The 24445-nt window shown below is 32.4% G+C and overlaps 1 protein-coding gene across 3 annotated transcripts in view; it reads right to left on the bottom strand.

Moving 5' to 3' along the window:
* The window catches only part of mRpL37 (mitochondrial ribosomal protein L37), an 81594-nt gene that overhangs the window by 54138 nt on the left and 3011 nt on the right, over positions 1-24445 (bottom strand). For all 3 annotated transcript variants that reach the window (XM_085816388.1, XM_085816382.1, XM_085816384.1), the window contains exons 2-5: positions 17738-17923; positions 16857-16966; positions 12684-12918; positions 4929-5044 (exon numbers count right to left, since the gene is read on the bottom strand). In XM_085816388.1, the coding sequence (XP_085672514.1) occupies positions 4929-5044; positions 12684-12918; positions 16857-16966; positions 17738-17904 (628 nt within the window). In that variant the 5' untranslated portion in view covers positions 17905-17923. The remainder of the gene's footprint in view (positions 1-4928; positions 5045-12683; positions 12919-16856; positions 16967-17737; positions 17924-24445) is intronic.

Genomic DNA, 24445 nt, shown 5'->3' with positions numbered 1-24445 from the left:
GTTTGGTAACACAACGTTCATTTCAGCAGTAACTTTTGCAGCTGTGGTCTTCATCACAATTGCCCTTAATGATCGTCTGTCACGATCACTCAGGACACACTTTCGTCCGCGCTGTGATTTAGCAGATGATGTTTTTCCGCTTTTCAAATATGCGGAATAAATCTTCGATACAGTACCTCTTGAAACACTAAACACCTCGGCTACCTTGCTTACGGAAGCACCTACCATACGTGCTCCAACAATTTGCCCACGTTCGAAGTCTGTTAACTCTGACATAATGCAATGACAACCTCACATAACAGTACTCCGACAACAACTGAACTGTTTAGCACATTTACAAAGTTGTATAGGTGGCGTCAGTAGTCAAAAACGCCAGCGCCACCTACATATTTCATTAAAATCAATCTTTCTTTTCAAACATGCATTTCACAAGGTGTTTCCGTATTTTTGTCCATCCACTGTACCTCTTTAGCATTATTATAACAATTCATTCAACATCGTGTTGCCAGTACTAATTATAATTATCTCATTACGTTTATTTGTTTATTAATTATGTTTATCTCCTATTTTTGTTGCACCAAATCAGATGTTCAATTTATCTTGTGAATCTCAAATTGTATTCCTACTATTTTGTAATCTACTTATGCCCTACACCATTATTTTTAATAAATACTGGATGCGGGGCATACTGTGGAATTGCACGACGTACCATAATAGGCAAACTTTAGACCTTTTAAAAAGCTTCAGTCTATGCAAATTCTTATAAAACTTGCAATTGCCCCCCCCTTTTTTTTTTCTCAAAGAGTTAGTATGGGAAGGCATTACCAGTTGACCTATGGTACATCGCTGGTGTCCCCCATACTTTTACCTTTACCTTTACCTATCCAATAGTTCAGGAGAAACTTTCATCTTTCCTTTTCTGTTCATTTCTTAGTGAGTGAGGGATTATTCTTGCATTAAGTTTCTGTTTCCCTAAATCGTCGCATAAAATCTTATGACACACATCACAATTGAAATTCAGTTCTTGTGATATCATACACACAGTTACACAATGGTCTTCTTGCAATAACTGCCTTACACACTCCACCTTTGCATCAGTATCAGCTCTGGGATCATATTGCACTGAATCTCTGCTTTCATGAAACCTTTTGTGCCACTCAGAAACACGACTTCTTGAAAGTGCCTTGCCTGTGTATGCTTAATTAATTATGTTTCATGCTTCACTACGGGCAATAGCGAGTTTAACGCAGAACTTAGTGTTCACCCTTTGCTCACAATCTGCATTCATTGTGTCACTTTAACGAATGCAACAACAATCCAAACAGTGTGTTGGTAAGCACAGCCTTGCCACCTAAGTAAGTTTGCGCAGAAAAGCCTAGTAAGCTTGTGCAGAAACATCGTCAAGATTATGCCAAGTAAGAATACATACCAGGTAACATAAAAATAACATTTGTTCCTTTTTAGTACTGCAAACTATGAAATAAACAAAATTTTCCTGGAAATTTTCTGACAAAGGATGCAATTCAAAATTATGTGAAGAGTTGCGAGCTGTAGAGCAAGAAGAAAATTCCAAGCTTTCAAACAAAGAATTAAGCAGTAAAATATCCAAAAGGTATCTACTTCCATTAAGTCAACAAACTAAAGTAAACAAAAATGCTAACTGGGCACTTTTAAATATACAATATTGAAAGCCATATCACTTCAAAGAATCAGATTTGCTCAGTGACAAATTTGAAGATGGAGGAAAGCTTTGCCATCTTGTGCTTATTGAAAGTAACGTGGTGTGCAAATGAAATAAGCACAAACTGATTTTTAATCTAAATTTATATAAAATGTACTTTATATGTACAAAACAAATGCATTGCCAAATATATGTGACATTTAAAAAGGATGTAGAAATAGGATATTAATATACACAAGTGTAAGAAATTAAGAGAATTTTCATATTTGATCTACGATCTCCAGAACTACTGGACAGATTTTCTAATAAAATTTGGTGTGACCATAGGCTGATATAATACAAACAAAATAAACATTCAACAGTTATAATAGACACACATGTTCGTGTGTAACACTCATGGGAGTCGAAAGGTCTGAAACAGCGGTTACAGAAGACACATAAGAAACGGGTTAATAGGGGGTATGGTCCCCTCTTACAGCCATACAGACCTCGCAGCGTGATGTCATAGTAGAAATAAGGCAGTTTATCAGTTCCTGCGGCAATTGGCCCCACTCATTCAGCAATGCTGTTTTCAGTTCCTGGGTGGTTCTAGGAGGGGGTTGCGAGTTGCAATTGCCCTCCCCAGAGCATCCCAGATATGCTCTATAGGGTTGAGGTCTGGAGACCTGACTGACCAATCCATCCGGCAAAAATCCTCACTCTCGAGAAATTCGTTGATCAAAAGTGCTCTATGTGGCCTCGCGTTATCGTCCTGTACGATGAACTCGGGGCACACTGCATCTCGGAAAAGCGAACATAAGGCTCCAAGAACTCATCCTTTATACCTCACACCAGTCACAGAGCCTCTGTCAAAAATGTGCAGAGGTGTGCGGCCATCCAATATGATGTCTGCCCAGACCATTATATTGCCATCGCCATAATTGTTGATTTCGAGGACAATGGAGGGTAGATAGCGGGTTGCTGACTCTCTCCATATGAAAGCAAAATGGGACTCGTCGATAAACAGAACGGTCGCCCATTGCTCCATAGTCCAATCACTATGCTGCCTGTACCATGCTAATCAGACTCTCCTGTCTGTAGACGTGAACGGGACACAAACAGCCAGTCTTCTGGCAAACAACCCTCTCTCATTCAGTCTTTTGGAAATAGTCACCCTTGTTACACGGGTTCCTGTGGCTACATACAGGTTCTGAGAGAGCTTAGAAGCTGTAGTCTCTCTATTACACCTCGCTAAAATGGACAAATAGCGATTTTCTCTGGCCGTCGACCTTGCCTAGGCTTCTCTCGATGAATCCAGTATCCTGGAACTGTTTCCATACATTACACACAATACGGCAAAGCCTCGAGGGCTATCTGCCTAAGGGGAGGAATGCCTTCGTGGAGAACTTTCTAAGGGAAACTGGCTCGTATACACGTTACACATGGGAAAAACCACGAAAACGCCCATGCAGCCAGCCCGTTCGCGGGATTCGAACCTCGGACCGAACTACCAGTGTTTAGCGACTTTACCACTCGGCCGCTGGTGGGCCTGGGCGTTAAATTAAACTCTCTGCATATTTGGACTTGCGATTGGCCTGCTTCTATCCTCCCCACAATTCGCCACCTCGTTCCATCATCTAAACGTTGGTGGTTACTCATTTTTACTGTTTCGATGTGAATTTAACCGATTGCTGCAAGATAACACCAAGAAATTCGATGATGTGTGATAGCTAACGCAATTCATCTTACCCTCCACAAGCTTATAAAGCCTGTTTTTCTGCTGGCTCCGTCTACACACATGTGTACGCTTACGTATTTGCCGTACAAGATTTGAATTTTTATCTAGAAGCGGTGGTTTTCCTTCAGTTCAGTTCTTTTCATAAAATTAGATAAAATATGCAAATTCTCTTAATTTATTTCACCAGTGTATGTATTCTCTTGATTACTTGGACTTCCTGTGAATGTAGGCTTGATAATACGGGTCAACGTGAAAAATCTGTTACCAGATATATCATCACTTTCCCCCATGTTTCTTATTGTATCATTATTACAGAGAATTGATGGTGTTATTTCTTATGAAATGTTTTACTTTTCCGTTGGAAATTTCACCATTCAATACTGTGGTCAACTTTACATTTATGAAACTCCAACTTACTCTGTATTATGCTGCTTTTCTAAAGAAAGAAAAATTTTTGGATTAAAACTCTGCTTTCCACACATTGTGAAAAACAAGGTCAAATGTCTATGCATTACGGGATTTAAAGGAAATATGGGACACTTTTCAATATGTTCCCTCATATTAAGGAATCAATGGTAAAGAAAAGACAGACTTTCTTGCCATGAACAAGTCATGGACATGTGGAAGTTTAATAACAGCATTAGCTTCAATGCTCTGAAGCTCTTAATGAATTTAACTTAAATGAAGTAACTGAAAATGTGCAGCAGAAAGACTAGGAAAATTCTTAGTATGAATCCTGTGATCCTGAGTTTCCCAATATATGCTGCTGTTGACAAATTCAGCCTTTTGGCAGATTACAGGCTTATTTTTCATTGATTTGAACTGATTAACAGCCCTGCTTGTATTTTATGCTCTTCTACAGAATAAATGACAACTGATTATTTGAATAAATATTCTACACTAATTTTTTCAACTGCATATTGGAAAGACAAAAACTAATGAACCAGTGGTGACTACCATTTTCAAAATAAAAATATATGCATCTGTAATTTTTCATCATCTTCAGCATTCTTCTCAGAAAGTAAGACCTTTTCCTCATTGTCCTCAAAATGCACAATTTTTTTTTATTAAACCAGCAACAATCTAATGTCAAAATAAATTCATATTTCAAAAGGGAGTATATCAATGATAAATGATGATAATATTTTCACATTTAAAATCATACATTGTGAAATAAGGTAGTTCAACATTTATAACAATTAACCTTTAAGAGAGGAATGTTCTAAATATCTGATTCAATAGCAGCTTTTGTTAAAATACTACAGATGCAGTAGCAACTATAAATAAGTGATTTTATCTGTAATTTCCAGTTATGTTAATTATTGAACCAGTCTTGCAAGCATAAAAGCCTCTTTCCAACCCTTTAGCTTGTATTCCAAAAAAAAATTATTGAAATAAAAGTGAACATGATAAAGATGACAATACAAATAGCTTTTTTAAATTTAAATTGCAATGCTAAATTATTCCTACAATATTTTTAAAATGCTGCACTATAGATGTACAATTTTAATATTCAAAATTCAGACAAACCTCTTTCTACAGCTATCTCACCAAGAGTATCTAATATTTTAGTCCGTTGTAATGAAGCAGCATATTTCCCAGTTGCACAATCACACAAGTATGTCAGTTTTTCAAGCAGACTTGACCTAAAAACAAAATAAAATTGGAAATAATATTTAAAATAATTATATGTATATATATGTTACCGGGAAAGACTGAAATTAGAGAATGTCAACATTCACCAAATTCGTCGGTGAAAGATCGAATATTGCATTACATTCTTGTACATTCGGACCCTCACCGGTGTATGTCGACAATCATAGATATGCTCTGGTGTAGGTCGTAAAGAGAGGAGTAGACAAAGAGGCGATTGGCTGTTTCCCGCCAAATCCTTTGTTCTGGTGGGAGTCAGTCTTATGCAAGGTTTGATGGTGCAAGCAACGTTTCCTTAATTCTCCTTCCGAAATTTCCGAATTTCTCCTTCTGAAACCAAGTGCATCTAAGAAAGGTATTGTTGTGAAACCAATGATCAGTTCTGAGTTAAACTCAGATGTCAGTTGATCTGATAGATCTGCAGTCAAACAGAGATGGCGAATATAAGTTCATAATGCTGTATCAAGATCATTTAACTAAGTTTGTACAGCTATGACCTTTGAAAACTAAGCGAGCTGAAGAATCTGCATATCATGTTCTTGCAATATTTTTAACATTTGATGCTTCAGCAATATTTCAATCAGATAATAGTAGAGAATTCAGTAATCAAGTCATATTCGAAATATGTGCTATGTGGAAAGATGTTAAGATAGTTCATGGAAAGCCTCGTCACAGTCAAACACAAGGCTCAAACACAACCAGGATATACAAAATATGCTAACTGCATGGATGAATGATAACAATACAAATAAATGGACAGAAGGTTTACCCTTTATTCAATTTGCCAAGAACACTACATACCACGAAGGAATATGCCAAAGTCTTTATGAAGCCATGTTTGGCATTAAAGCAAAAAGAGGCATAGCATCGTCTCTTTTGCCTAGCAAATATCAAACGGAAAAACAACTCGAAGAAATTGCCAATACTTTCGAAACCAAAAAACAGCTTGAACAAACTAGTAATACTTCTGAAAAGAATCTGAGCGGTAGTCATACCAAAAACAATATTCCAAAGAAAAATATTGAAGAGGACTTGCAATCTACCATGTCTTCACATCAAGTTCTGACTGAAAAACATGAGTTAATTCCTATAAAAAGAGTGGCTGTGAAAAAGAATCTTCAACTGCAAGCAACAAAAATGTTACGAACCTCACAAAAACAATTCAAATTGGTGATACTGTACAAATACAAGTCCCTGATGTTGACCGTGGTTGTACAGATAAACAAAATGTGTTAGCGGTTGTTGTTGGAACAGAAGATTCCGGCTTCTATAAACTTGCAAATGAAAATGGCACCCTCAAGCAGCTTTACGCATGTAATCAGTTTATAATTTGTAAAGAAAAGTTACTTTCCACAGATGAGATTTATTTTCAAGAAATGTTGCTGAGAGAAGCAGCTGCAGCTAATCCGAGAAGCGGTGGGCAAGGCTATACACGCTGTCATTGCAAAAGAAAGTGTTCCACAAATAATGCAGTTGTAAAAGCAAGGGCCTCTTGTGCAATTCAAAGTGTCATAATAGTTTAAGTTGTTGCAATAAATAAGATTTGAATCACATAATTTAGTAAGTTTTTTATTATTTTATTTTCACATTTAGAACATACTGTATAATTAAGTAAGTTTTTAACTTCTATCATTTTCCTTCCTCATTTTAAATGTACTGTGTGTTTTAAGTTCTTATTTTAAGTCTCAAGTGAATTTTTTCGGGACTGAATTACGGAGAAGAAAATATAATATTGTTATATGTTCAACATTCATGGTGAATGTACATGGTAATAGTACATGGTGAATGTCGACATTTACCAGTGTAAGTCAAAAATAAGAGTATTTGGAAAATATTTTGGACATACACCAACGGTGAAAGTCAACATCCTCCAGATTTCGGCATTTCACCATAACATATATATATCATACACACTGTATTAGCCTGAATATCAGATAGTCTCATAGTAAAAGACACCAAATTTTCAAGATGTGCTAAATTCTGGCAAGCTTGCGCATAATAAGTGATCAGTTTTAATAAGCAACATTAACATTTTCATGCATGTTCTTTCTTCTGTATTCCAAATACCAACAGTTTATCACTTGCAAATTGTGATTTTTTAAAATTTAAATTCAATTTTAAAGCATGTGCTTGTGAGATGTCCCTACTGTAGAAGAAACTGTAGTAAAACTTTTGCAGAAATACACTATTTTTCCATAAAATCGCTAAGGGAACAATTGCTTTGAATATATTCTTAAAGAGATTGCCACAAAAGTTCTACCAGGGGGGATACCCAGAATGTCCCAAAACTGCAATTAGAATGAGGCTTTTTCTTTATTATAATATCAAACTGTCTTAGTTTCTTGAACATATTTCAAGACAAATGTATATGTTACTGTAAAAGCCTGAAGTCTGGTAAAACCTAGCTTTTACCAAAGTGACTTGGTAAAAGTCAACATAGGCTTTAATATGACTCCATTTTGGGCTTATACCAAGCTTTTGCAGTAAATCCTAGGCATTACCAATGCCTTCTGGTACAAACCCAAAACGAGGGATTTAAATCGACCTTAAATAAGCCTGTGCACGCAATTTCCATGGCAACATTTTTCTGTTCCTGCCCTTCCTTATTCAAGCCTTTTGCAGTCTAGCTTTGAGCAAATTCAAACAAGTATAAGCAACTGTCTACAATAAAAGCAGTTTGTTTCCATTTTAACATAGTTCACATTTTTAATTTTGCTGAGAGGAAATGAGTGATGTTATGCGAAAAAAGGTTTACGACATTTTTTCTGAATCTGTAATAAATAAGCAGGAATAACAGCTTTTATTTAATAAAATGAGAAATATATTTCATTGATAAATGAAGTGAAGGAAGCAAAATCTATGAAGGAAAAACAAACAGTTCATTACAGAAGGTTGAAATGCTATGATATTCTAAATATTGGAGGAGAGGACAAACTTATAGCACCACTGTCTGCAGAAAAAGCAGAAATCCTGTATCATGCTACAATTGATGATGTCTTCAATGTCATACATGACACTCATATTGGAGTTGATCATGGTGGAAGAACTTGTATGATTAAGGAACTGAATCGCTACTACAAGAATGTAACAGTAGAATTGATCATCACGTATTTGAGACTATGTGAACCATGGCAGAAAAAAACAGAAAACTGTGAAAAAGAGGATTGCAATCAAACCAGTTGTGCATAGCGAAATAAATTCTTGATGCCAAGTTAACCTAACAGATATACAGTCCAATCCTGATCATGATATGCAATTCATTTTAGTGCATTAAGATCATCTTACATAATTCATCCTACTCTGAAGTTTACATAATAAAAGAGCTGATGAAGTAGCATATCACCTTAAGGATATTTTCACAACTTTTGGAGCTCCGAACATTCTCCATTCCGACAATGGTAGGGAACTTTGCAACCAAATCATAAACAGTTTATGTGAAATGTGGAGTGATATAAAAATAGTTCATGGCAAACCAAGACACAATCAATCACAAAGTTCTGTCCAACAGGTGAACCAGGACGTTCAAAACACGTTAGCAACATGGATGAAAACAAATAAAACAGAAAAGTAGTGAGAAAGATTAAAATTCCTTCACACAATGAAAAACAAAGCATATCACGAGAAAGTCAAATGTTCACCTAATGAAGCTATGTTTGGTTGTCTTATGAAGCTAGGACTTGCTACCTCGATTTTGCCATGTAATTTGATTAGTAACATGGCCACTGAAGAGGACTCTGAAAATATTATATATATTAATAATGAATGCATGGTTGATACAGAAGATGAAGGTGCTAATCTCGAATTAACAGTTGATTCAAAATTGCAAGATAATAATAACACATGTGAAAAAGAATCATGCATGACGATGGAAGTAAATAGAAGTTCAAACAGAAAAAATAAAAGAACCAGATATATGCTTTGGCACAACGGGTGCGATTATCAACAAAGTTCAAAGCATGAAAGTCTTTCGAGAGACAGATAAGGAAGAACTTGAGAAGCACGAAAAGAAGATCAAGACTGTGTCTACTAAAAACTTTCCCAAACCCACTCTCAGACAAGGCCCACCAGCGGCCGAGTGGTAAAGCCGCTGAACACTGGTAGTTCGGTCCGAGGTTCGAATCCCGCAAACGGGCTGGCTGCATGGGCATTTTCGTGGTTTTCCCCATGTGTAACGTGTATACGAGCCAGTTCCCCTTAGAAAGTCCCCCACAAAGACATCCCTTCCCTTAGACAGATAGCCCTAGTGTGCTTTGCCATAATTAAATACACCAAACACCACTCTCAGACAAAATGTTAAAATAAAAGTACCTGATATTGAAGATTGAAAATGGATCCAAAATCAGTAATAGCCGTTATTATAGACATTAAATATGATAAGTTTCATGTTCTTGGTACTAAGTTTGGTAAATTAAAATTGCTGCACACAAGAAACCAGTTTACCTTTTACAAAGAACATTTTTTAAACATCAAAGAAGTTGGTACAGAAGAAATAAGTGTACACGAAGTAGTAAAAAGACTTTCGTTAGTTGGGGGACAAGGGATCAGAAAATGCAGCTGTTTAAGGAAGTGTACTACGAAGATGTGTTTGTGTAAATCAGCTGATCTACTTTGTAATTCAAAATGGCATAACAGTCAACCTTGCTGTAACAGGTAGTAAAAAGTATCAAAGAAAAATGCACTACATTTTCTTATTTTTTAAATTTCATGTTTTTTTTTTTTTTTTTTCTGATCTATCAATTTAATTTTTTTAACTATTGCCAAAATTATTTTTTAAAACTACTGAAATCTCTTCAATAATTTATTGAAAGAATTGGGCATTAGTTCAACTTTTTCACATGGGATCTTACATGTGAAATGGCACAAATATTGTATTTTTATTATTATTATTTTTATTTCTTGTAACTCTTTGAAAAATAATTGTAAGACAGTTCCATCGACATAATTTTAAATCATACCTTATTTTGATCAATTTTACAATTTATATTATTCATTAAAAAATTAAAGTGTGTTTTAACCTTTTAGGGATTCACTACCAATGGAAGGTATGCAATACGCAATACACTACTACACCTACCAATGGAAAATCCTACCATAAGTAATCCTTCATTTTGGGCCTTTACCAGGAGTTGCTGGTAACTTCTGGGATTTACCCCAAAGGCTTGGTAAATGCCCAAAATGGAATCATATTAAAGCATACTTTGGTCTTTTATCAAGCCACTTTGGTAAAAGCTTGGTTTAACTGGTAAAACCTAACATTTACCAGACAGTACAGTACCAGGCTTTTACAGTAACATATGCATGTAGCACATTTTAGTTTATTTTATTTTTTCATTTATCAATAATCTTTCCTTTCCTCCAGTAAAACAAATCATTAAACTGTACCAAAGTGGTTACACTAATACTTAAATACCAAAGTGTTTTATAAGAAAATAATTAAATTGTTGAAATATGTGAACTTGAAATAAAATTGTAAATTGTATCATTGATTCAATATACATGACATCAGCTACCAGTAATTTATAGTGGATCCTTTTTTAATTAAAAAAAAATGATTGGTTTATAGACTACTAAATGCATTCTAAACTAGAATGGGTCTTTACAAAGTACATGCATTAATATGAATTTTTCCAATGCAATTTATCAGTGATAAAACCAACCATCAGCAAAAGTACACATGCACAGTTCAGACAGATAATCCATTGCTACGATCTTTGTCTTCTAATGTCTTTCAGTGTGCATATGATACAGCACAGGAACATTATTTTTCACTGCTTTATCATTGCTTGAGAATTATACTGGAACATCAGAATCCCCTTTTATACAAAGACAGAATGAAAGAGAGAAATAAACTGGAAATGTAACATGCAGCATTGGAACATCAGAATCCCCTTTTATACAAAGACAGAATGAAAGAGAGAAATAAACTGGAAATGTAACATGCAGCATATAACATTGGTAATGCATTAATTACAGTTAATACTTTACTAATAAAACTCTAATATATTTATGTACTTATCATGACTACATTATAAATGATGTTTGATATCACTTGTTCATATCATCATTATACAATGATTATGAGCTTTAGAAAAAAAGCCAACATGGCAGATCTAGAAATGCATTACTTTCAGAGACAAGGAATTATTGCAAATATGTTTTCTTTACTGTAAAAGTACATGAATATGCAATATATTATAGGTATATCAGGCTATGTACAAAACAGTTTTTCAAAAGGACATTTTAAGGAGGAAAAGGGTAGCCTTATATCTAATCTGGGTGAATAGTGATTCTGATTCTTCCTATGACAGATGTTTTGCTACATAGTTATCTTACCTGGATACCATTTAGAAAGCTCCAGATACTTAATATTGCATAATTATTTTTATGCATTAATGTATTAATTATTAATGCATTAGTACTACAGTAACTGAAGACACTATTTTCTTAAATTTTGGTCCAAAATATATACTTTTTTCAAGCGTATAATTTCTGAAAATATGATAAAGAGCTTTATGGGAACACTAGGTCTGTAAATACATAATCTAATTTTTATATGATCTCCACAAAGCAAAAACCTCACACAAAAAATATTTTATTATATCTTAATACATCATATATGAAAAGTTTAATTTAATAAATTAATATAAATATTTTGAGTTTCTACTTAAATGTGTGAAAAATCTGTCAAAATTGATTAAAAATAAATACTGAAAGCAAGCTAAGTTATTCAGTTCCTTGTCAGATATCTTCACTAATTTTGATTTTGACAAAATGTTTTGAATTAAATTTTTCAGTGCATTAAACTTAATTCATGAAACCATAATGAGCAATTCACTGTACAAATTTACCAATCTGCAAAAACAATATTATAATTATGGGTTTTGTATCAACAAATCCCTCAAATTCAGAGTATTGAAATTAATTTCATAAAATTCTCTACAATGAATAGAAAAATATTTGTGCTAAAAAAGCCCTCATGAATTTGATTAGCTTTATAGGAATTTTCTGTCACCTCATGGTTATTTTTAGACTCAAACTGAATTAAATTATATGACACTCAGTTTAAAACGCTATTACTCTAGAAGTTATTTTGAGAAATTTTACAGCTGAAAATACTTGTTTAGGATCAACAATTGGTGAAATTTTGCCAGGTGACACCTTTGTATGAAGACTATAAGAAAGTTATTTACTAATGCAAGTTTAAAATTACATATTATTAAATTTGAAATTTATATTGCATTAATGAATAGCAGCAATATGAAAAGAGAATGCCACTAGAAAGTATAAATTTCTAAATTTTTTTCCATTTATACATTAAAAGCTAAGATTTCTTTAATTAAGGTTTTAAAGAACCTGTCTCATTGGTTTTGGGAATAATCTTTATTAAGAATAGAGTTGATGTGAACTTAAGATCATTACACATAAATCAATGCTTTTAATGCCAAGAAAGCAATTTATCTGGCATTTTATATCATTCTCAATTGAAAAGAAAATCTTTAAACATATTAAATTTGAAAGTTGAAATTATTCATTTATATTACTTGTATGTTTCAAAAAACATTACTAACTCATTACACATTTACTTGTATGTCTCAAAAAAATCGACAGTAGTAATATTATATTCTTACTTACACTTTCCTTTTATAACGAATTCCAAATTCTCTTCTAAATATGAACTGTGGTCTTGAAATGTCAAGCTTTTTAGGTAATTTGTGTTGTATGGCATCCCACACTTGAGCCTGTAGCAAACTAGTTTTTACTAATTCATCTTGATTAGGTAAAACATCAATTCCAATCAAAGAAGTAAGTTCTTTTGGCAAACCTTGATATGGTACAGTTTTTGTAAGTGCTAAAGTTTGATTTTCATCTGTGTAAAAGTAGACAACAAGAATTTTCAATAATGTAAAAAGTCAGCCTTAAGTTCAGTTACTTTCTAAAAATACATTAAAAATAATTAGCAACAAATTTCTAAAATATATGAAAAATAATTAGCAACAAATTTCTAAAATATATGAAAAATAATTAGCAACAAATTATGCATAAAATTCCTGTTAAATATAAAATTAAGCATACTATTATTAAATTGATGAAACTATTTGAATTCATTTTAGTGTATTTCCTTTCTTTCTTTTTAGTTATTGTTGTATGTGTGTATTATTAAAATATGTATATTTTATTTATTTATGCTATATTTTAGGCAGTACTTTTGCTTAATTAAAATTTATGGTTAGGTACAAAAGTACTTATTTCTTGTATGGAATTGTATAGCTTGTGACTGTTGATACAATTACATTTAAATTGCAAAAATAGCTCAATAGTCCCAGATAGAGGGAAAAACTCTCTTGAAGGTGCTGACAACAATTTTTCATTGCCAAGCTGGAGCTGGCAACATTTAGAAATTTCTCACCAACTTGGTAACTTTCTAGAAATTTTGAATGCTTGATGATTTTTCTTGAAGTTTCCAGAGGGTAGGACAAACCTACATATGCAGCCATGTTTGAGCTATAAGATTAGTTTAGTTCTGAGTTAGTCAATGTGCTATTTAAAGAGGTAAATGACTTGTGTTTTAGGGTTTACTTTGTGAGTTATATTGGTAATCTGCAATATTTCTTGTGTCTTTAGGAGGGTTTGCCTTATTTCTGCACTATCTTTGAGTAATTTACAGTTGTTACTTTTGCTATATACTGTCACTTTGTCAATAATTTGTCAATTTCTTCTGGATCATTTGAAAAGATTTCCATAAACCCAAAATTTACAACAATAGAGAAAATGAGGACCTTTGTTTATAAAATTTCACTAATTGTAATTATCACTATCATGCATGATATATTAAAATATTCACACTTTATGCATTTAATTCAAAAAAATTTCTCTCAGATAAATTGCATGCTAGTCAAATTACCATAACATAAGCAAGATCTTAAATATAGTAAGGCAAGATATACAATAACTTATTAAAAAATAAGAGGCTGAAATTTTTCATATTAATAACTAAATTTGGAAAAAAAAAAATCTTATCTCAAATTTTTTAAGATTATCTATTTTAATCTTAACAGATTTCTTAAAATAAAAACCAGATGTAAAGGGAAGATCAATTTTAAATTAATCAATTTCTTAGTTTTCAAATATCTGGTTGTAATGAAAGTTTAACACTAAAAAATGTTCTTAATAAAGTTATAAAAAAAACACGAAAGCAGTACCTTTAGTGTGGGTAGTAATCACCACCCAAATCTATGATTTTCCGCCAACATTTTTTGGTAGTTTTCCAAAGCCTTTGGCCCAGAAACTTGGTGGTCGCGAGTCCAAAAAACAGATCAACTCTTTTCAGACATCCCGTGCAGAATGAAAGATAGCACAAGGAAGATGTAGCTGCAAGTGTGAAAAAAGGTAAAAGTCCGAAGGAGCGATTTCGGAGCTATATGGTGGGTGTGGCAAAAGATCCCATTTCAGTCTGTACAAAGCCAAGCCAATGAATGCAGACACATGTTGTCTTGCATTATCTTGATGCGGGACTCAGTTTGAGGTTTTTCCTTGATAGCAGCATCAACATGGACTAACACTTCACTGTACAACTTACTGTCAAGGGTTTCACCTTTTTCCAGACTCTTTGTGAATAATAACATGGCAGTCCCACCAGATACAAAGCATGATCTTTTTGTTACTCAAATTGTGTTTTGTGATGCCACCAACGGACTCGCCGAGTGCATACCAACCCTCTTTTCAGCCTGTGTTGTTGAAGTAAATTCACTTTTCATTACAAGTGACAATCCAGTCCCGAACTTTGTCCTTGCATTGATTTCGAGCAGATCAGTGCAGGTCTGAAGACACCTGTCCTTATCTTGATTCAGCTCATGCAGCAACCAGTGACTGAAATGCATCACATGAACTTCAAGTTTATGTGATGCATAGCTCAACTAATGGAAATGGCACTAACATCTAACTCCCTAGCAAGCTCTCGAAAGGTTGCATACTGATCTTCTTCCACAAGTTCCTGCAGGCAGGCCTCATCAACATCAGTAAGCCAGCCAGAGTGTGCTGCTTCTTGAATGACATAGTCCTTGTTTTGAACTTTTGAGATATAATACAACATTAGTACATAAATCTGTACACAGGATTTGGTGACATTCTGTAGCTGACTTTTTGCAACAGAATTGGAAGTAAATAATGGTTCTAATCTGGTAGCGTGATTTTCCATTTCAGGCACCTTGTACTTAATGATAATGATGCTTTTTTTACAAATTTCACAACACGGTGTTCTAAAGCAAATCTCTTTCTATCAAATGTCAAAAATCATTTGACAAAATATGATTAAACACACCAAAATGAACTGTTTGTGCAGATAATATTTGCAGTGGCAAGAAATTTTTGTTAAATCCTGATACCTTAGTTCAGAACATAAATATTGGATATTAATAAAAATGTATAATTAAGAAATCTTAAAAATTACATCAAATGATGATAATTTGCAGTGAAGCAGCTGAAGTCATATTTTTCGCAAAATTAAAAGAAACAACTTCATGTTTTTATGCTGCTCTCAAGAATTTTCACACATAATGACTACTCATTTTATCAAAAGATCAATCACCTTCAAATGTCTTTATCATCATCTCACTCCATCTCACCATCAAATATCAATACTGTGACAATGACAAAAAAAGGACATAAATCCTGCTACTTTTCATACATACCAACAAAAGATCATGACATTTTTTAAAAAATTAAACATTAAACTACATTTAATCCTCTGTCATCAAATGAGAGGTTTAACCAATGTGATATTATGAATAGAGGTTCCCACAAGAAATTTTATCTTGGAAGGCAGCAGAATTTCAGTGCTAGAATTGATTTACAAACCATCAAAAATCAAATCAAATAATTTTAGGAAATTAATACCTTAATTACTTTTAAACTCATTACTGCATTCATAATCAGTTGAGAGTATTTACTAACTTAAATGACAAATTTTATTATGCACTTTGTTGCAGATGAATTGGTGAAATTTTATGCAAAACAAAATTTTAAATTGTAGATCTTTAACTACATATTATAAATAATTTTTTTAGCTAGGATAAATTTCGTGAATAGGATAAAGCTCAAAGTAAATTAGTATAGTCCATTACTGCATTCCTGGCATTCATGAAAGCTACATTTGCAGGTCCCCCCCCATAATATGTGAACATACAATTTCACCTACACTCTCGTCCACTGCCAGACAGTATTTCACTTGATGCATGTTTTAATTTGTGAATTGCATTTTCATGAACATCTACAGCAAAAACAAAATTTCATTTTGCTTTATGCTGTGACTGTTTTCAGCAGCCCTTTCTGTTCAAATTTGCTCTAATTTTAAATATTCAGGTATATTTTATTACAGACAGTCTCTGAATATCAGTAAAAGTAAAAATACATTACACCCAGTACAGAAGACATGGAGCATCAACTACTATTCAAATCTGCTTAACTTGAAAATGTAAGTGCTACCATTAACAGTAAAATTTACAACAATGCATCTGCATGTCCTTTACCTTTTAAAGAAGATTCTAATTGGATGCATTAAGCTCTAAAACAAGAGAATTCAGCTCAATCAGAAACAGCACTAGCATAAGTTCAATTTTCTTATTATTTAATTTTAAAAATAGGAAAATCAAAAACAACTTATATGTAGGATCTGCTTTAACATGGAATTATCATATATTAATATGAAAGCACTACTGTATAATTTTACAAGCAAAGTATTGCAGGTAATAAAGTAACTTTCAACTAGCAAAACTTAATACAATAAATAGCTATACAAATTTTACTCACTTTCTGACACTTTTGTTTTTTCATGCATTAAGTACAAATATTTATTTTGAGATAGAACACTTGGTGGTGTAAATTTAGGCCCCAGTTTCTTTTCTTTTGGAGCTATATACCTGAAAAATGTGTATAAAAAATTATTTCTTGCACATTAGGAAAAAATGGCCTTTTGATCAAAAAAGTTATGAAATTAGATACAAAATATCTATCTCTCTAAAGAATGTTCCTAAAATGCTAATACAGTGCAAAGTCCGTAATCTGGACCTGAAAACCACAAACTTTATGCATGTGCATACATTATGCTTTACGCATGCGTGTTGAAAGAAATGTTTTAATAAAGTAAACAAATAAATATTAAGTTTTTTTTTTTTTTTTTTTTTTTTTTTTGTAAATTTTGATACCCTTTAGATCATAATTGCTCTTTATTTTATAAATTATGGTTTCATATTTTTAACTGTATAATTTTTACATGCCATCTTACCAGATTTAAATAAATGATCTATAATTTGAAAAAACCGGTAATCCAGAATCGCTGAAGTCCCAACGAGTCCAGATTACGGACTTTGTACTGTATTTAACTTTGCCCGCATATTGAATAACATTTAAAAATGATTATAGATATTTAAAAAATTAGAAAATTAATTAACACAAAATTTCTCAAATAAATTCAGTTGTATTTAAATTAATTGGGTTAATATTTAAAGTAAAACAATCTTATTTTAAAGAATTACAATTTGCCATTTCTAAGAAAATGTTTGCTCATTTCTTTAACAAAAGCATAATAGTTATTTCTCCCATTAAATGGATATATACCCATGTATATGAAACTAAATAAATAAAGGCAGCAAAAAAGAAAAAAAAAAAGAAAAGAAAGAAAGAAAGAAAACCTTTGTGTTTCCAAGAAGAAATCCTTGGCATCCTTTATTTCCACTCCCATTTTTTCAAGTTCAGGGGGAATAACCACATCCAGAACTTGCAATTTCCCTTGCCTTTTCCATATTCTTTGAAAATGTCTATGATAATTTACTTGATATAAAATATTTGTGAGTCGCATTTTCTAGTCTTTCTGGAAACTTTAAAAAAGGAAGTAATTTTTTATAATGCAATGCTATACACAAAAACATACAATGTTCCATAATTGGTTAGATAATTGTAAAATCATCAATCACCAATATAAACAGCTTAAAAATTATAATAATCAGAATTTGATTAAAAATAAATTGAAAAAAAATTCTAAAACAGTTTATATGCAATCAATTGGTAAATCAAAACTGAACAAACCAAAAAAAAAAAAAAAAAAAAAAAAAAAAAAATTCAATTGAACACAGCAAAAAAATTTTTTTAAATAACTGAAATTTCTAGTCAGTGACCATTTTAGAGAATTGTGAGCAAAATAGCTAGAATTTTAGGTAGATACATACACTTTAAATATATTTTGATACAGAAGAAAAATTTAAATCAAGAAATCAAACTTTTTAATAGTGCATTTACATTACATAAATTATATCCTTTATATGCTTGTTTTCAAATTTATTATATATTTTACTTGTAATAATGAAATTATCTGTCTTGATGGTAAATTATGCATATGTTCACCTAAGTGATAGACACTTTCTTTGCATTTAATAATCATTGGTTCCTCTATATTTTAGGGTGCCCCTTGGATTATCACCAAGTTGTTGTTTCATTTATTGTAACCTAATTAGTTAAATGTTATGGAAACCTTATTATGACGTGAGTGGTTGCGGCAAATTGGACTGATGGGAAAATATTTGTAAGGGCTTATTTCTGTGTTAGATGTCAGTTAGGAAGTATGTTGCTTATTTTGTGCTGTACACCATAAAATGTCTGTATGCGATGAGATTAGTCTGAAGTTTGGAATGAAAGGGGAAAAAAGCATTAATTGACTGGTATGTAAATGAAGACTTACTTAGTAGTCATTATAAGTATCTTGTCTGTATGGAGGAAATATGCATAGTTGAACATAAAGATCGTTCGGATGGCTTTGAATGGGTTTGTCACAAGAAATGCTATTGACCGGCACTACGGAGAAGTGCAGGTTTATACATTGGGCACCCAGGGGCCCTAGGGCCAATAACCTGGACCCAATCAGAATTTCTGGTTTATAAATTTCGACAGCTGATGATAAAAACTTTTTAGAAAAATAAAAAATGATTTTGCAAAAATAATCCACACTTCTCATCTGCACATCCATGTCTGTACTGTTCGTTGATATCTAAGGCTGGTATGGCGTCGGGTGGTAAAAGTGGGATTGAAAACTATATCGATATATATTACATCAAGAATCAGGCAGATAAATTAGACTACAGACAGTACCTTACCAAATCTGTAACATGACGCAAACGTTATATATAAATAATGGAGTGTGGACTGCTGGACAAATAAAATGATAGATTTATTGTACTGGTTGCAGGATAGTAGATAGCAGGGAATAAGGTAAATTATTACAGTCAAAAGTCGTTAATCCGGACTCGTCGGGACTTCGGTGATACTGGATTATAGATCATCAGTTTAAATCTGGTAAGATGGCATGCAGAAATTATAAAATCAAAAATATGAAACCGTAATTTATGAAATAAAGAACAATTATGATCTAAAGGGTATCAAAATTAAAAAAAAAAGCGTAATATTTATTTGTTTACTTTATTAAACATTTCTTTCAATGCAAGTTGTTTAAGTTGCTTTGTTTTTTTATGTGATAATACATTCTCTTTAATTCTAAAAACAGACATAATTTCTTGTTCAGTTACAAAGTTCCGCTGTTCAAGTCAATTGCTGTGTCCAGAATACCGACTAATTTGCCAATCGAAATTTTTTCATTTTCAATAACCTCTGTCACTTTCTTTGCTATTGGAAGCGAATTATAATGACGAGGAATTTGATTTAAATCATATCAAAGATGGAGTACATCGAGATGAAATACTACATTTAGTAAGGAATTATAAGCCAAATAAAATAAAAACATCTACCCTGAAGATAAGGATAGTGCTGACAGATCAACTTCCAATTCATTGCGCGCCATGGCGTTAAAGATAAACAAAGGATATGCCCTTATCTATTTTTTGCAGCAATTCCACTTTTTGTTTAATGGACTTCGAAACATACTTTCGCTTTGTAGATCCTTCACATATTCGTAAATATATATCAGAAATTCTATTTGACATAATCGAAAGTTCAAGCTTACTTTTATAAAATTGCTCTAACAGTCTGCAAAAAATAATAAGCCGAATCCAATTTGAAGATTAAGGAACAACGCAATCTGCAACATTAACTGAATTAGATAATTTGAGCTTAGCTTATACCGTTCGTTATACATTAAACACGCATTCGTAAACGTATTTTGCGCACACACATATTCGCAGCCGTAAAGGTCTTACAGCCGTCAACGCGACGCATGCACAGAAAGTTTGTAGCTTTGAGGTCCAGATTATGGGTGTCCGAATTAATGACTTTTGACTGTATTAGTAGTACTAGCAGAGCTACCTGTTCTGAGAACGGAATTTTATAGTATTCGTCTTAAAAAGCTTTTTCTATCTTTTTTTTAATTATATATATTTAATAGAAGTATTGCTTCCTTTAATCTGGTTACAGTAACTCCTTACAAACTACATTTGTAATATATCCTTTTGAATCCATGGGCAATACAATTTTTTTACATTATCTCTACTCCTTACTCTACTTAATGCAACATATAGCTGACTATGCGTGAACAAAGGTTCAAGGTAAGTATATATCTACACTTTCATATGATTGCCCTTGTGCTTTATGTATGGCTATGGCAAATGCTGGTATAATTGGGAACTGTCTTCTCTTAAGACAGAATGGTAATGTCGTTTCGCTTTTATAACTGTTCAAAGTATTTATGCATTCTTTTTAGTTTTCCCTCAAAGATGGAACTTACTGCAAAACTGTAAATGTTCTGTAAAATGATTGGTTGAAACTAGATGATCTGCCCGATTTGAAGCAGTAAACACTTTGTATAAAAACCACAAGGCAATAAAAATATTTTTAATTACATATTTTTTAATTATGCAATAATACAGAAGAAAAATTATTGAATACAAGAATTGTGGAAAAATTTAAACAAAAACATAATTTATGAAAAATTTGAGGTTGTCCACATGGCGAAAGCAACTTTTCCGAATATTCTAACTCTACTGCAAATTTATTTAATGATAAACATTTCTAATGCACTGAGCAAATGGTCCCTTTCAACCCTAAAAAGAATAAAAACATACTTAGGTCTAATTTGAATCAAGAAAACCTTGATGCATTGTTACTATTATATATTGAATATAACACACAGGAGAAACTTAATAGTGATACTATCATACATCAGTTTGCCAATATTAAGTCACGAAAAAATGTTATAATTTTTTTATGTTATATGTTATATCTTAAAATGTTATTTTTATTTTTTTGTTATATTTTAGAATGTTGTTTTTATTTTTAATATTTTTATAAGAATACTGTTTTGTTTTTTATTCTTATATATATTTATACAATAACAATTAAAATTTTGTATCATTTGTTAGCGGACTCAAGAGCTCCTCCTTGAATCCACCAGTGGCAAAGGGGCCCGTAGACCTTCTGCGCCCACAACCCAAAATGAGCTTAAAATAGCATTGTTAGGGAGGATATTTTTTGCTCTTATTTTTTTTTTTAATTTATGTGGTGACAGCAGTATGCATATTCTAATTCAGATATTTTTAGAAAAGGAATTTTAAGTGCCACAGAAATTTCTAAATATGGTAAGTCGATATTTCCTTTTTGTAGTGCGTATATGCTATAATTTGTTTTTCCTCTTTTATGCTAGTTTATTGCGTGATTTAAAATGCAGTTTTTTGAGCTGCAATTGGCTATAAATTTTGTACAATTCTGGTCACAAGTAATTTTTTTTAACATTATATGACATCATCATTTTCCTGATTTTAAGTGAAAACAGATCAATGTGTGCATAGGCAAAGTCAAAGGAGTGCACAGTCCCGAGTCGGTGGAATTCTCTAATCGATACATAGATCGATGTGTACATGGACACCAAGTTTGTGCAATTCTTTGAATTGTTATTTTGGTTTTGTGTAGTGGCCATCTTAAAATTGTGCCTTGCTGCCCAATCGCCAAAAATCGCGAATTTTTGCCAAGAGGCAACTTAAATATATACAGTCAAAAGTCGTTAATTTACACACCCATAATCCGGAATGATCTATAATCCGGACCTCAAAGCTACCAACTTTCTGCGCATGCGTCACTTTGACGCATGCGCGTAAGACCTTTACGTCTGCAAATATCCGTGTGTGCATGCGCATCATACTTTTACACATGCGCCTTTAATGTATAACGGACGGTATAAGCTAAGTTAAAATTATCTAATTCAGTTAATGTTGCAGATTGCATTGTTCCTTAGTCTTCAAATTGGATTCGGCTTATTATTTTTTGCAGACTTATAGCAATTTTATAAAAGTAAGCTTGAACTTTCAATTACCGTATATACCCGCGTATAAGTCCACCCCGCCCCCCCTTCGACATAAAAAATTCGTAGAAAATAAGAAACCCGCGTATAAGTCGACCCCCCACTTCCGAAATCGATCGAGAAACTTCGAAATTTTTTTTTTAAATACTACATTTATTCAAAATCATCTGAGAAAAAAAGTAAATATACGATAAAAAAATACCTTGGTAAATAAACAAAATCAAAATCATTCAACGTCCGATTCATGGTCAGATTCGCCAAACACTTCATAGAAATCTTCTGTCGTCATCGTACATATTTTCAGTCTCGGACTCTGTATTGTTACAATCACTACTAGAGCCTTCGTCATCATTTTCACTTTCAAAAACAGCATCATCTTCCGTACCGTCTAGTTCGTTGCTAATACAACATTTTTTTAATACAACATTTTATAATCATTTCAGAGGGTATTTCGTTCCAAGCATCTTTAACCCACTGAGCAATTAATTTAATGCTTTTTCCCCCTTGCAGTCAATTGTTTTATTTTCTGGTAGATCGAAACACATGGGGATTTCATCCATATTCCCTATTAACAAAAGTATTTCACGAATGAACAATAAATATTATACAAACTTATACGTACGTAAAAACTATCTATCCGAAAATTCTTTAGTTTAATCGAAACTTACTCTAGTTAAAATATGAAACTCTGTGATTAGTTCGTCACATAATTTAAGTCATGAAATTACTTCGAGTAAGTGACTTATTTGATAAGTTGTCCAATTTGAGTGCCGGATTGCATTATATAAAGAAAACAACTGCATTATATAAAGAAATTTTTGAACTTCCGATTCTTTTAATTTTTTATGGCCCCGCGTTTAAGTCGACCCCCCCCCCACTTTGAAGTCTATTTTTTGTCCAAAATATCTTGACTTATACACAGGTATATACGGTATGTCAAATAGAATTTCCGATATATATTTACTAATATGTAAAGGATCTACAAAGCGAAAGTATGTTTCGAAGTCCATTAAACAAAAAGTGGAATTGCTGCAAAAAATGAATAAAGGCATATCCTTTGTTTATCTAACCATTCCGAAATCTGTTTATCAATTTCACGCTGCTCTGCAAGGGGAGGGGGGATGCCGTGGCACGCAATGAATTGGAAGTTGATCTGTCAGCACTATCTTTATCTTCAGGGCAGATATTTTTACTTTATTTGGCTTATAATTCCTTACTAAATGTAGTATTTCATCTTGATGTACTCCGTCTTTGATATGATTTAAATCAAATTCCTCGTCACTATAATTCATTTCCGATAGTGAAGAAAGTGACACAGAGGTTATTGAAAACGAAAAAATTTCGATTGACAAATTAGTCGGTATTCTCGACGCAGCAATTATAGGACTTGAACAGCGAAACTGAAAAAGAAATTATTTCTGTTTATAGAATTAAAGAGAAAGTATTATCACATAAAAAAACAAAGCAACTTAAACAACTTGCATTGAAAGAAATGTTTAATAAAGTAAACAAATAAATATTACGCTTTTTTTTTTAATTTTGATATCCTTTAGATCATAATTGTTCTTTATTTCATAAATTACGGTTTCATATTTTTGATTTTATAATTTCTGCATGCCATCTTACCAGATTTAAACTGATGATCTATAATCCGGAAAAATCGATAATCCAGAATCGCCGAAGTCCCGACGAGTCCGGATTAACGACTTTTGACTGTATTTACCTAAACGTGTTTTTTTTTTTTTTTTTTTTTTCACTTTTCCAAAACAAAAAATATATCAATGAAAAACATTAATCCAAAAAAAGGAATGCGAAAATATTTTATATCATATTTAAGTCATCGTATTTGATTCTTTGAAGAAAACACATTAAATATTTTAAAAGAGAGGGCAAAAATACAAAATGTGAAATAATTCAATTTTACTTTATTCAAATTAAAATATTAGATTACATATACATTCACAACAACAAGTGAACAGATGATTGTAAAAAATCTTTAAATAGCCCAGGATGCTACATAAATGCAAATTACTTTGGACTTAAGAACTTTATAAATGAGATTTACAGATGATTGCAAAAAATCTTTAAATAGCCCAGGATGCTA

The sequence above is a fragment of the Stegodyphus dumicola genome, chromosome 1, assembly GCF_044657685.1.
Source record: "Stegodyphus dumicola isolate Sdum_Otavi_A_Nest chromosome 1, ASM4465768v1".
Classification (NCBI taxonomy): Eukaryota; Metazoa; Arthropoda; class Arachnida; order Araneae; family Eresidae; genus Stegodyphus; species Stegodyphus dumicola.
The sequence above is the reverse complement of the archived record's forward strand: the minus strand, read 5'-3'. Positions and strand labels throughout refer to the sequence as shown.